Below are 12,194 nucleotides of genomic sequence, written 5' to 3' on the forward strand. Positions count from 1 at the left end.
AGAGAGAATGAGCGGGGGAGGGGCAGAGAGAGAGGGAGACACAGAATCCAAAGCAGGTTCCAGGCTCCGAGCTGTCAGCACAGAGCCTGATGCGGGGCTCAAACTCACGGACTGTGAGATCATGATCTGAGCCAAAGTCGGATGCTCAACCGAATGAGCCGTTTTTTAATATGCACACTACCTCTTTGAAATGATTGTTTTGTGGGTTGTTATTGTTCTTAACATTAAGTTGACAGCTTATCTTTACTAACAAAAGTTTATATAGAAGAATTTTCTTACTCCTAAGCCTTACAAATCCTGTTTTCAAAAGGGAAGTATTACATTTGAGAATATTCGGATCATAGACACAGGCCTCTCTAACTTCAGAATCACCCTCTTTTCCTACTCTTCCTCCAATCTCATTTTAGTATCTTTTTCAGGGAAGTCCTCCCTGACCTCTCTGATTAAGTCACTGGCCACACCAAGTACTCAAGTGCTTATTTTATAATGAATAGTTCTCTTTTCTATAGAAACCTTGTAACATCCCCATTTACAATCTCTGCATGATTTCCACAACCATCAATACAATTTCAATTTTATATTTAACCCTGAAATTTTGCCCTTTAGAAGGAACTTCAGACTTAGAAAATCTTGACATTTAATGAATTTATTTATTCATTCATCAACTATTTAGTAAGTGCCTGAAATGTGCTCTATCACGTGCACAGCAGTCAACAAGATGGACAGGGTAAATTGCTCATGCAATTTACACCCTAAGGTGGGAGAGGTATAACAAACATGGTGCAGTGTCACCGAGTAATTATTATGAGAAAAACTAAAGTAGGGTAAGGGAATGGAAACAGGTGGGTGTACAACTGTTTAGATAAGGTGGCCAGAGAAGGCGTCTTTGAGACCCGGACACTGGAGCTGAGGCCTGAATGAACTGAGAGAGAGACATGGAACTGCCTGGGGAGGAGCAGCCCTGGCAGAGGACACAGAAAATGTAAAAGCCCTGGGGCGACAATGAACTTGCTGTATTTGGGGGTTGGGGGTTGGGGAAGGCGGCAGGCAGCGGGGTGACGGAGAGAGAGAATGGTAACCCAAACCCAGGGAGGCATACAATCACGCACTGACAGACTTGATGTGTGACTACCAGGGAAAAACCTTTCCGGAGTGGGGGTGGGGGGTTGGAGTCAATGTTACGCACAAAGTGTATTCAGGGGAAATACCTTGGCGGGGGCGAGGGGAGTAACAGCAGAATGAGGGGGCACAATGAGATCGGACCAGGCATAAGGCAAAGGGGGCTGGGACGAGGGTGGAGGAGAGTGGAGGTGCTAAGTGCTCAGAAACCACGCCACTAGGCGACCGCCTGCTCGCGGGGAAGGGGCGCGGATCAGGCTATCACCCCCACGCCCCAGCCCCGAGCCGCCAGGTGGTTTCAGACTCGGAACTCAGAGGCGTCCTAACGCGGCACTCCTGACCGCAGGGAGCATCGATGGTCACACGCCTCGAAGCCCACAGACCTGGGATGAGCCTCAGATCCGCCATTAACAGCCGTGGATCTCGGTGGGGAGGGCAATTTCTCCGGGCCTGAAGAGTCCTTACCTACAAAATGGGAATATTGTCAGAACGGACTTCACTCCCGTGCAAAAACAGCTATCAAGCCAACCAGAGTCCTCCGGGTCAGCGTATCTGCGCAGGCGCGGAGCGTCTCGCTGCTGCGAGGGGGCTCAGTGCGCGTGCGCCGGGCCGGGCCCTAGCGTGCGCCTGCGCGGAGTCGCAGTCAGTTTGGCGTCGGTTCCCGGAGGGCGCGGGGCTTCGAGTGGCCGCCGGCGCGCGGCAGGCTGGCCCGAGGCCGGGCAGCGGGGCCTCCGCCATGCCCGGGATGGTGCTCTTCGGTCGGCGCTGGGCCATCGCCAGTGACGACCTGGTCTTCCCGGGGTTCTTCGAGCTGTCCCTGCGAGTGGTGTGGTAAGGGCGGCGGGCTGTGCGGGCTGGCGGCCGGCCGGCCGGGGTGCGCAGGGAGCGGGTCCGGGAGTAGCGTCCGTGTCGCCGGGTTTGTGCGCGCCGACTCGGGCCCCACGTTCCCGCATCGGGGCCTCCCCACCGCCGAGGACCTGGGTGCTGCCGCTCTACTCATTTCACGCAGGGCTCACTGAGGCCGGAGCGGGTCGGCCAGGCCCGGGGGCACCCAGGTGGGTCCCGTGGCACCGGCGCCCGTCGCGTGCGGCGCCTAGGCCTGGTCCTGGGAGCCTCCGGAACGTCGTTGCCGACCAAAGGCCGTGACCTCCGGTTCCGCTTCCTGGAGCCGGGGAGCAGCCCTTGCATGATTACGGCGCTCGGCCTGGAAACGCAGGGCATCTTTTGTCCGCCAGAGGAAAGATGGAACATAATAGCCTGGCTGCCGTTCCCGAGCCGGTTGTGGCCGAGTTCCATGCATGAGGAGCAGTCAGGCTCAGGCTCGGGAAATATGTACCCTCTCGTCTTTCCAAGTGTGGAACCCATGGGAACTGGAATTGGGCTCCTGAGGTCTGTTCCCAACCGGTCTGAGCAGGGAATAAAACAGCACCACTGTAATTTTTTAAAAACACATTCTTGAGGGGAAAGGAATACAAAAACACGAGATATTGGAAGTGGCTTCTCAGTAGTTTGGTAATTTCCAGAGCCGAGCCTCTGAAATCATTTCCCAATATTATTTCCAGACCCAAAGTCATAATAACACAAAACTGACAAAAGCATAAGATGTTATCTAGTCCAGTTCCACCTCTGGGCTTGAATCCTTAATACAACGTTCTTGCCAGGGGTGCTCTGCCCTTTGCTGAAATACCTCTGGGGACCGGTCGCTATTACTTTGCCTTGTTTGGGGTTGTCTTTGTTGTTATTCTGCACTGAAATCTCGAAGTCGCAATACTTGGCCTTTCACGCTTATCAGTGTTCACTATCCATGGTCTTTGGATAACTTCTTGCCTGCTGCGTTTGTATCACACAGCAGATTACAATGTGTCAATTTCTCATTAATACACAGGAGTAAACTATCTTGTTAATAATTTAGCAAGCATGTACTTTGTTGATTTACAGTTGCCTATTTCTTTTTTTCATTAATTTATTTGGGGGCGGGGGGGGGGGCGGGGGGGGGGGGAGGAACCTGAGTGGGAGAGGGGCAGAGGTCGAGAGAGAGAATATGAATGAATGAATCCCAAGCGGGCTCTGTGCACTGCCAGCTCGGGGCTTGAACTCATGAACCACGAGATCATGGTATCAGCTGAAACCAAGAGACAGATGTTCAACCGACTGAGCCACCCAGGTGCTCCTACGGTTGCATCTTTCTGAGTCATTATGGGGTTGCTGTTTTTCAGCAGTTCATAGTATGTTTGCGTATGGCGTTAAATACCTCTTATGAATTACAGCAGGCATAGAATAAGGGCAGTCATGTAGGCACAGAAAGCATAAAGCTAATTTTTTTAAAGTCATACTTTTTAATTGACTTAGTAGATTTTTTATTTTTTTTAGATCTTTTATCGAAGAAAATTTTAGTCCAAAGTAAATTTCACCTTGTTTGGGGAAATGTTAACTCCTTTAAAATTTTTATTTTTAAATATTAAAAAAAAAAAAAATTAGAAATGTTAACTCCTTTTATTTCTTTCTGTTATGTTTTGCAAAGTAGTTCCTTGGATTCCATTTCTGACTCTCCCTATCTCTTGGCAGGTGGATTGGCATTTTGACTTTGTACCTCCTGCACAGAGGCAAGCTGGACTGTGCTGGCGGTGTCCTCCTCAGCAGTTACTTGATTGTTCTTATTGTCCTCCTAGCAGTTATAATATGTACCCTGACAGCCATCGTATGTGTCAGCATGAAAGGTAAAGCCTTTTCTATTTGCTGCCTGTTCTTTAACAGCTTGATTGAGATATAATTCACATACTGTACAATTCTCCCATTTAAAGTGTGCAGGTCAAAGATTTTTAGTCTGTTCACAGAGCTGTCCAGCCCCCACCACGGTTTTAGAACATTTTCATCATCCCCCAAAGAAATCCTATACCCATTAGCAATCTTTCCTCATTTTTCCGGATTTCCTCAGCTCTAGCCATCCATGTATCTGCTTTCCGTCTGTAGGTTTGGCCATTCTGGATCATATAGGTAGGATCATCCACCATGTGGCCGTTGGGTCTGGCTCCAAACTTAGCATGTTTTCAAGGTTGATTCATGTTTAGCGTATCAGTACTTCATTCTTCTTATGGTTGAGTAATGTTAATTACATTGAATGTATATGCCACATTTTACTTATCCGTTTGCCAGTTGGTGGGGATTTGGAGTTATTTTACACTTTTGGGCTATTATAAATAATGCCGCTATGAACATTCAGATCCATGTTTTTGTGTACATAGACGTTTTCGTGTCTCTCGGACGTACCTAGGGTGGAATTGTTAGATCATGTGGTCACCCTGTGTTTAACCTTCTGAGGAGCTGCCAGACTGTTTTCCAAGCAGCTGTACCATGTTTCTTTCAGTTTATGAAGCGTTTCCATTTCTCTACATCCTCACCAACACTTCTCATTGTCTGCCTTTTTTTTTTTTTTTTTTTCAACGTTTTTTATTTATTTTTGGGACAGAGAGAGACAGAGCATGAACGGGGGAGGGGCAGAGAGAGAGGGAGACACAGAATCCGAAGCAGGCTCCAGGCTCTGAGCTGTCAGCACAGAGCCCAATGCGGGGCTTGAACTCAGAGACCGTGAGATCATGACCTGAGCTGAAGTCGGCTGCTTAACCGACTGAACCACCCAGGCACTCCAAGAGTCCTGTCTATTCTTTTTTTTTTTTTTTTTTTTTTTTAACGTTTATTTATTATTGAGAGATGGAGAGAGACAGAGCATGAGCAGGGGAGGGGCAGAAAGAGGAGGAGACAGAATCTGAAGCAGACTCCAGGCTCTGAGCTGTCAGCACAGAGCCCGACGCGAGGCTTGAACTCACAAACCACGAGATCATGACCTGAGTCAAAGTCGGACGCTCAACCACCTGAGCCACCCAGGTGCCCCAGGAGTCCTGTCTATTCTTTTTTTTTTTTTTTTTTTTTTTAATTTTTTTTTTTTCAACGTTTTTAATTTATTTTTGGGACAGAGACAGAGCATGAACGGGGGAGGGGCAGAGAGAGAGGGAGACACAGAATCGGAAACAGGCTCCAGGCTCCGAGCCATCAGCCCAGAGCCCGACGCGGGGCTCGAACTCACGGACTGCGAGATCGTGACCTGGCTGAAGTCGGACGCTCAACCGACTGCGCCACCCAGGCGCCCCTAGTCCTGTCTATTCTTTTTTTTTTTTTTTTTTTTTTAATTTTTTTTTTCAACGTTTTTATTTATTTTTGGGACAGAGAGAGACAGAGCATGAACGGGGGAGGGGCAGAGAGAGAGGGAGACACAGAATCGGAAACAGGCTCCAGGCTCCGAGCCATCAGCCCAGAGCCCGACGCGGGGCTCGAACTCACGGACCGTGAGATCGTGACCTGGCTGAAGTCGGACGCTTAACCGACTGCGCCACCCAGGCGCCCCAAGTCCTGTCTATTCTTAATGATAATTCTTTCTGGGACACCTGGGTGGCTCAGCCGGTTAAGTGTCTGACTTTGGCTCAGGTCATGACCTCACAATCTGTGGGTTCAAGTCCCACGTCGGGCTCTGTGCTGACAGCTCAGAGCCTGGAGCCTGCTTCAGATTCTCTCTCTCTCTCTCTCTCTCTCTCTCTCTCTCTCTCTCAAAAATAAATAAAGATTAACAAAAATTTTGTTTAAGTGATAATTCTTTTCTGTGTGTTAGGGTTTTTACTAGTCACTTCACCCAAAATGTTGGGAACTTTCCCTATATGATTGCTTAGGCTCACAGGATGAGCCAAGCAGTGTGGCGCATTAGGAAGTATCAAAGGCAAGGATGTATGGTGTGCCGCTCTCCAGTGCATTTCATCGTTGCTTGAATGGGGCTGCAGGAGGCATGCTTACACACTCAAAATGAAGATGGTAAAACTGGGTGGCAGGATCATGATCTTGATGGTTTGGAATGACCAACTGAAACTTAAAAGGTGGTGGTCGCTCAGTGGCCAAGTGTTTCATGAGAAAGACCATAGGGTTTTGGATGACCAAGGAGTGTGGCTTGTGCCCACTTCCTAGAGAAATGTAAAGGAAAGAGAGCTCTGGGTATTTCAGCATGGCCCTGGAAACGTGAATGCATGAAGAACGTCCCAGTTTTGTGATCTGTGTAATTCCCCATTGGGAGAGGTACCTTTGTGTTTTTGTTTTTGTTTGAAATAAACTCTACCCCCCACCGTAGATCTTGAATCGACCCTTAGCTCAGCAGTCAGCAGTTGCATGCTTTACTGACTGAGCCAGCCAGGTACCCCAGCACTAAAGAGTTTTTTAATGAAGTCTGAATTTCTGAAAGATGAAGTAGTTAGATTGGTGTCATTTCAGCTATGGCATTGTCTCATTTATTTTATTATTTATTATTGTTCATTTATTTTATTTTTTTTAGTTTTTTAAATTATTAAAATTTTTTTTAAATGTTTATTTTTGAGAGAGAGAGAGAGAAAGACCAAGCATGAGTTGGGAAGGGGCAGAAAGAGAGAGAGAGAGACAGACAGACAGACAGACAGAGGGAGGGAGACACAGAATCCAAAGCAGGCTCCAAGCTCTGAGCTGTCCGCACAGAGCCCGATGTGGAGCTCAAACCCATGAACTGTGAGATCATGACCTGAGCCTAAGTCGGAAACTCAACCAACTGAGCCACCCAGGTGCCCGTAGCATCATCTCATTTATTTGCCCTTTTGTTCATGTCATATTCTGGTTAGGAGACCAAGTGTACAGCTATCAGGAGGTTCAGATTTAAAGCAGTAATGTAGCTTTTTTTCCCCCTTAAATATTTTTTTCCTGATATTTTTGGTGGTGTCAGGGCACTTTCACACCCTGTGATGGATGGCCATGTTCACTGAGGCTCTTCCTCCTGAACCTTTGCTCAATGCCTGCACTGTCTCACATTCATGGTCAGGGCTCAGAAAATATATAACGGGTTGAGGCGCCTGGGTGGCTCAGTTGTTTGAGCGTCTGACTTCAGCTCAGGTCATGCATGACCTCACAGTTTGTGGGTTTGAGCCCCGTGTTGGGCTCTGTGCTGACAGCTCAGAACCTGGAGCCTACTTCTGATCTGAGTCTCCCGGTCTCTCTCTGCCCCTCCCTCACTCCTATTCTCTCTCTCTCTCTCTCTCTCTCTCTCTCTCTTAAAAATAAATATTAAAAAAAATTTTTTTTTTTTCACATGTCGGTGTACATGTTAAGCATTATGTGCTGGTTGTATGTGTGTTATAGGGAGGTTGCCCGTCCAGCAGCCTCTTCCAGTTTTACTCAGGACACCCCTCCTCCCCCCCCTCGCTCACATAGGAAGTGTGTGTGTCAGAGAAGCTGACCCTCCACCCAGCTCAGGAATGATTCTCATGGATGAGCCAGTGGACATGTGACCCAATTCCTTGCTCCTGTAAGAAAGATCCAGAAGGAACACAGTTTTTGCCCTGGGTGATTCTGTGTATGGATAAGCTGCTGAATTCCTGCTGTATCTCTACTCACAGCCTAGGATGAGCTGACACACAAAGGAGGGCAGAGCCATGAGAAGCAAGAATGCCCGTGACACCTGTCTTGGCTCTGCACTTGCAGTCCCTGAAGTCAGAACAGGTCCTTCCTGTTCTTAAACCTTTTGTTACTTGTGGCTGGAGATACCACAACCGAACTAAAAACAGTACTTTACAAAGCATGTTAGTTTAATTGCCAATGTGTTACAAATAATATTGTATGCCTTATTAAGGGCACCTCGGTGGCTCAGTTAAGTGTTCAACTCTTGATTTTGGCTTAGGTCATGATCTCACGGTTCGAAGGATTGAGCCCCACATAGGGCTCTGTGCTGACAGTGAGGAGCCTGCCTGGGATTCTCTTTCTCCCTATGCCCCTCTTGTACCTGCATGCGTGTGGGCACGTACCTTCTCTCTCTTTCTCAAAATATATAAATAAACATTAAAAAATACATAGTGTAAATTTCAGAAAAAATATCATAAGGTTGAAAAAAGCAAAATGAAAACAATATTGTAACGTATGAGACTATGAGACTTAAAGCCAATCTTCTTCATGTATTAGGGGTCCTACTACAATAAATAAGAAAAAGACTGATCGTCAGTAGAAAAATGGGCAAAGGTCATAAACAGTAAAATAAATATAAGTGACTTTTACATGTGCTAAAATGTTCAGCCTCAGTCGCCATAACAAAAAGTCACCCACATAATACATGGAGTTGGCAAGGTTGTGCGGAAATAAGCAGCTTGTTTTGTTTGTAAGTATACGTTGGAAGCCAGATTTGGGAAGTACACTGTGTATTAGGCAGTATGTTCGTATAGATTTGCACGTGTGCAGACAAGTCCTTGTAGGTGAAGAAACAAAAGAGATGAATATATAGGAAGGGAAGAAAAACAAATGTTAAGAGGCTCTTAACAATAGAGGACAGACAGCGTTGATGGAGGGAGGCAAGAGGTTGGTACTAAGGAGGGCCCTTGTGATGAGCAGTGGGTGTTACGTGTGGGTGGCGAATCACTAAATTCTACTCCTGAACCGATATTGCACTGTATGTTAACTGGCTAGAATGTAAATAAAAATGGGGGGGGGGGGGGGGAGATGTCCTCGTAGGGATGTTCATTGCAGTGCTATTTGTAGGTATGAAAGGTCAGAACAAACCCCATTCCTGTCACTAGGCCATGGGTTGGGTCTTTGCACGTTTACGAAGAATGAGGACTGCTTTGTGGACAGGTAAGGAGTGATTTCCAATACACTGAGGTATAGGACCTTGTGTGTAGTTGGCTACCTTTTCCTGAAGAGAAGACAACCGAAAGACTGGGGTACAGACGCTTAATACTATGTACCTACTTGAACTGTTTGAACTTTTTTCCTTTTACATGCATTACCTGCACAAAATTGATGAGTTTTCTGTAAATTGTAAGTTTTGTATATGTATGTAAATTGTTATTTTTTAATTTTTAAAAAACGTTTATTCATTTTTTGAGAGAGAGAGAGAGAGAGAGAGAGAGAGAGAGCGCAAGCAGGGGAGGGGCAGAGAGAGAGGAAGACACTGAATCCGAAACAGGCTCCAGGCTTTGAGCTGTCAGCCCAGAGCCTGTTGCAGGGTTCGAACCCACAGACCGCGGAATCATGACCTGAGCCGAAGTCGGACGCTTAATTGAGCCATCCAGGCGCCCCTATTTTTATTTTCTTAAGCAGGTGTCACACCCAGCATAGAGCCCAGTGCGGGGCCTGAACTCATGACCCTTAGACCAAGACCTGTGCTGAGATCAAGAGTCAGGCGCCTTAACTGACTTAGCCACCCAGGCACACCTTAGTTATATTTTGTAATAGCACATTGGTTAATTTTATTCTTGATACACGGATAATTTCTTTTGCCCCTTCTGTTCCGGGAGGCATCTCGGTAATTAACCTGTCACTTGTACTGAAAGACAGTGTTTATGTAGCTTTTGGCTGACATTACTCTGTAAAGGAAACACCCCCGGTTGCAGAGGATGCATTTGGAACCAGTGGAGCTCATCTTTGCCCAGAAGACTGATGCCTGTGTATCTACCTGTCCTCTTTTTCCTGGTCATCTGTGTAGCGTAGTTGGGAAGAATCTTGATATTGTGGTAGTTTCCAGTTTTGATTTGAGAACCTCTCTGAGGTTCTGAGGTTCTGATGAAATCCTGCTGTTGGTCCCATGTAGGAGGTTTGATTAGGGAAGGTCCAGCCTCGTGACAGCCACATTTTGGAAGAACACCCTCACCCTCCAGGGTCTGCCGTTCACTGTGTTTGACCCTGATTGTGGGACATTTCCTTGCATCTCCTCTGCATTTATATGCGAGCTCGCACTCATTTCGTGCTGGAGGAGATTACGGCAGTGTCTGGAGGTGTTGAGCCAAAGATTCTGTGACACGGGCCTGCCTTTTGTGGTTTTTACATAAATGGCTATGCCTGATGAAGACCAAGGCTGTGCCGAGGACATTCCATTCAAGGATGAAGTTATGCTCGCTCATGATGAGGCAGCAGCAGCAGCAGCCTCGTGCACTGCAGCAGCCGAGTCCGCCCTGGCGACCCCTTGCCTTGAGAGGAAGATCTATATGTAAATAAAAACGTTTTCATAGGAATGACTATATAAAGGAGATTTTTTTCAGCGTCTTTATTTCTCTTTGGAGTCCTAATCAGAACTCCATTTTCTGCTTCCCTATTTATGTATTTATTTCATTCGCATAGTATCAGGACGTTGGGAGTTTCGGGCCCGGGTGCTGTTGGGGAATTCATTCCCTTATTCGGAGCTACTGCCTTCCGGTGCGCCCCGTGGGTGAGCCCAGATACTGTTTCCTGTTTTGCGGGTGATCGCCTATTGTTAGTAGCGGGCTCCAAATGGAGCACTGGTTTTTCATATGCCTGCACTTTGTCCCTCAGAGAGAGACGGTGTTGTTTTGGTTACCTTCTGTTTTGTCTTTGTGCCAAAAATGGGGCCCAATGGTGTCTAACATTTTAAAATGTGACTCTGAGGTCATTTTTGGAACCTAAAAGCTATTTCCTCACCAAATCATTCTTTAGATCTTGTTTTCAATCATTGCTCTGGGGGCTTTTTTCCTTCACTGTTTTGTTTTAATCATGGCATTTTTATGTTGTCTAAATCAGTATTTTATCACAACTTTTTCCCAAAGGGAGAGAGTTGATGTTTAACATCAGGAATTGAAGCACCCAGGCCTCTCTCTTGATACTTGGATTTGTTTTGTATGCAGAGTAAAAAGGCCATGTCTGGGGGCGCCTTGGTGGCTCACTCGGTTAAGCATCCGACTTCGGCTCAGGTCGTGATCTCCCAGTTCATGGGTTCGAGCCCCGCATACGGCTCTGTGCTGACAGCTCAGACCCTGGAGCCTGCTTCAGATTCTTTGACTCCCTCTCTCCATGTTCCTCCCCCGTTCACGTTCTGTCTCTCTGTCTCTCAAAAAATAAATAAGCGTTTAAAAAAAATTTAAAAAGTCCGTGTCTGAATAGGCCTCTTCATGTGATCTTGCGCATCAGAATTGTTCACTTCTCAAAAGTGAGTTCGTTGGTGAGACAGAGCCGGGACCACACAGACCTGGATTATGTTGTAGAAAGTAGTTACCAAGCTCTCCCAGCCTTAGTTTCTTCATTTGTAAAATGGGATGGTGGGGGCACCTGGGTGGCTCAGTCGGTTGAGCATCTGACTTCGGCTCAGGTCATGATCTCATGGTTCATGAGTTCGAGCCCCGCGTCGGGCTCTGTGCTGACAGGTCGGAGCCTGGAGCCTGCTTGGGATTCTGTGTCTCCCTCTCTGTCTGGCCCTCCCCCAGTCGTGCTCCGTGTCTCTCTCTCTCTCAAAAGATAAATATTAAAAAAAAAAAAAAAAGGGATGGTAACTGTTTTCAGAGTCATGAGGATTACAGAATAATAGACGTGAGGTGTTTCAGATGGTGCCTGAACGCCATAGGTCTCGAGTAGGTGGTGGAGTCATTCTTGTGGCTGCTTGAACTTGGTGACTGTGTAGGTCTGTTGGCCTGGGACGGCCCTGTTTGGTGCCAGCCGTTCCAGCATAATTATGAACAGCCCCTCCTTCCTCTCTCAGAGATGTCCCAGTTTGGCCAATGATTATATGGTCGCCTCAGGTAGAACCCTGAAGTATCTTTAAACCCTAGTTAAGTCTCGGAAGTAACCCGGAGGCTTTCTGTCATGTTCCCACCCCTCATCGGTCACTGACGGTCAGTCTTAGGCCTTGAGTACCAGTTACAAGTAGACGGAGCCAGGTGGGTACCGTGCTAATAGGTGCTCTGCTGTTTCTGGGGGAAGGAAGTGTCTGAGGAAGCAGGTGACCAGTTTGAACATCTTCTGTGTTTCAGGAACCATTTGTAACCCTGGACCGCGGAAATCCATGGCTAAGCTGCTTTACATCCGCCTGGCGCTCTTTCTGCCAGAGATGGGCTGGGCTTCTCTGGGGGCCGCCTGGATAGCAGACGACATTCAGTGTGACAAGACGGTTGTGAATGGCATCATTGCCACTGTCATTGTCAGGTGAGGCCTTCCGTCTTCTCTCTCAGCTTCTTGTCTCGGGTGAGATGGAAGTCAACAGAACTTTCTGGGTAACTGCGGATAGCCCAATGGCACAGGGGCTT

General features: G+C 47.2%; 1 protein-coding gene across 2 annotated transcripts in view; it reads left to right on the forward strand.

The window, feature by feature from the left end:
* The first annotated feature begins 1,171 nt into the window (after positions 1–1,171).
* DAGLB (diacylglycerol lipase beta) overlaps positions 1,172–12,194 on the forward strand; it is a 35,602-nt gene continuing 24,579 nt past the window's right edge. Inside the window, exons 1-3 of one of the 2 annotated variants that reach the window (XM_081791677.1) lie at positions 1,172–1,950; positions 3,685–3,836; positions 11,922–12,093. In XM_081791677.1, the coding sequence (XP_081647803.1) occupies positions 1,592–1,950; positions 3,685–3,836; positions 11,922–12,093 (683 nt within the window). In that variant the 5' untranslated portion in view covers positions 1,172–1,591. The remainder of the gene's footprint in view (positions 1,951–3,684; positions 3,837–11,921; positions 12,094–12,194) is intronic. The other variant, XM_078439718.2, reaches the window with a different exon arrangement.

This window comes from Panthera onca, chromosome E3 (assembly GCF_046562875.1).
Source record: "Panthera onca isolate mPanOnc1 chromosome E3, mPanOnc1 haplotype 2, whole genome shotgun sequence".
Taxonomy (NCBI): Eukaryota; Metazoa; Chordata; class Mammalia; order Carnivora; family Felidae; genus Panthera; species Panthera onca.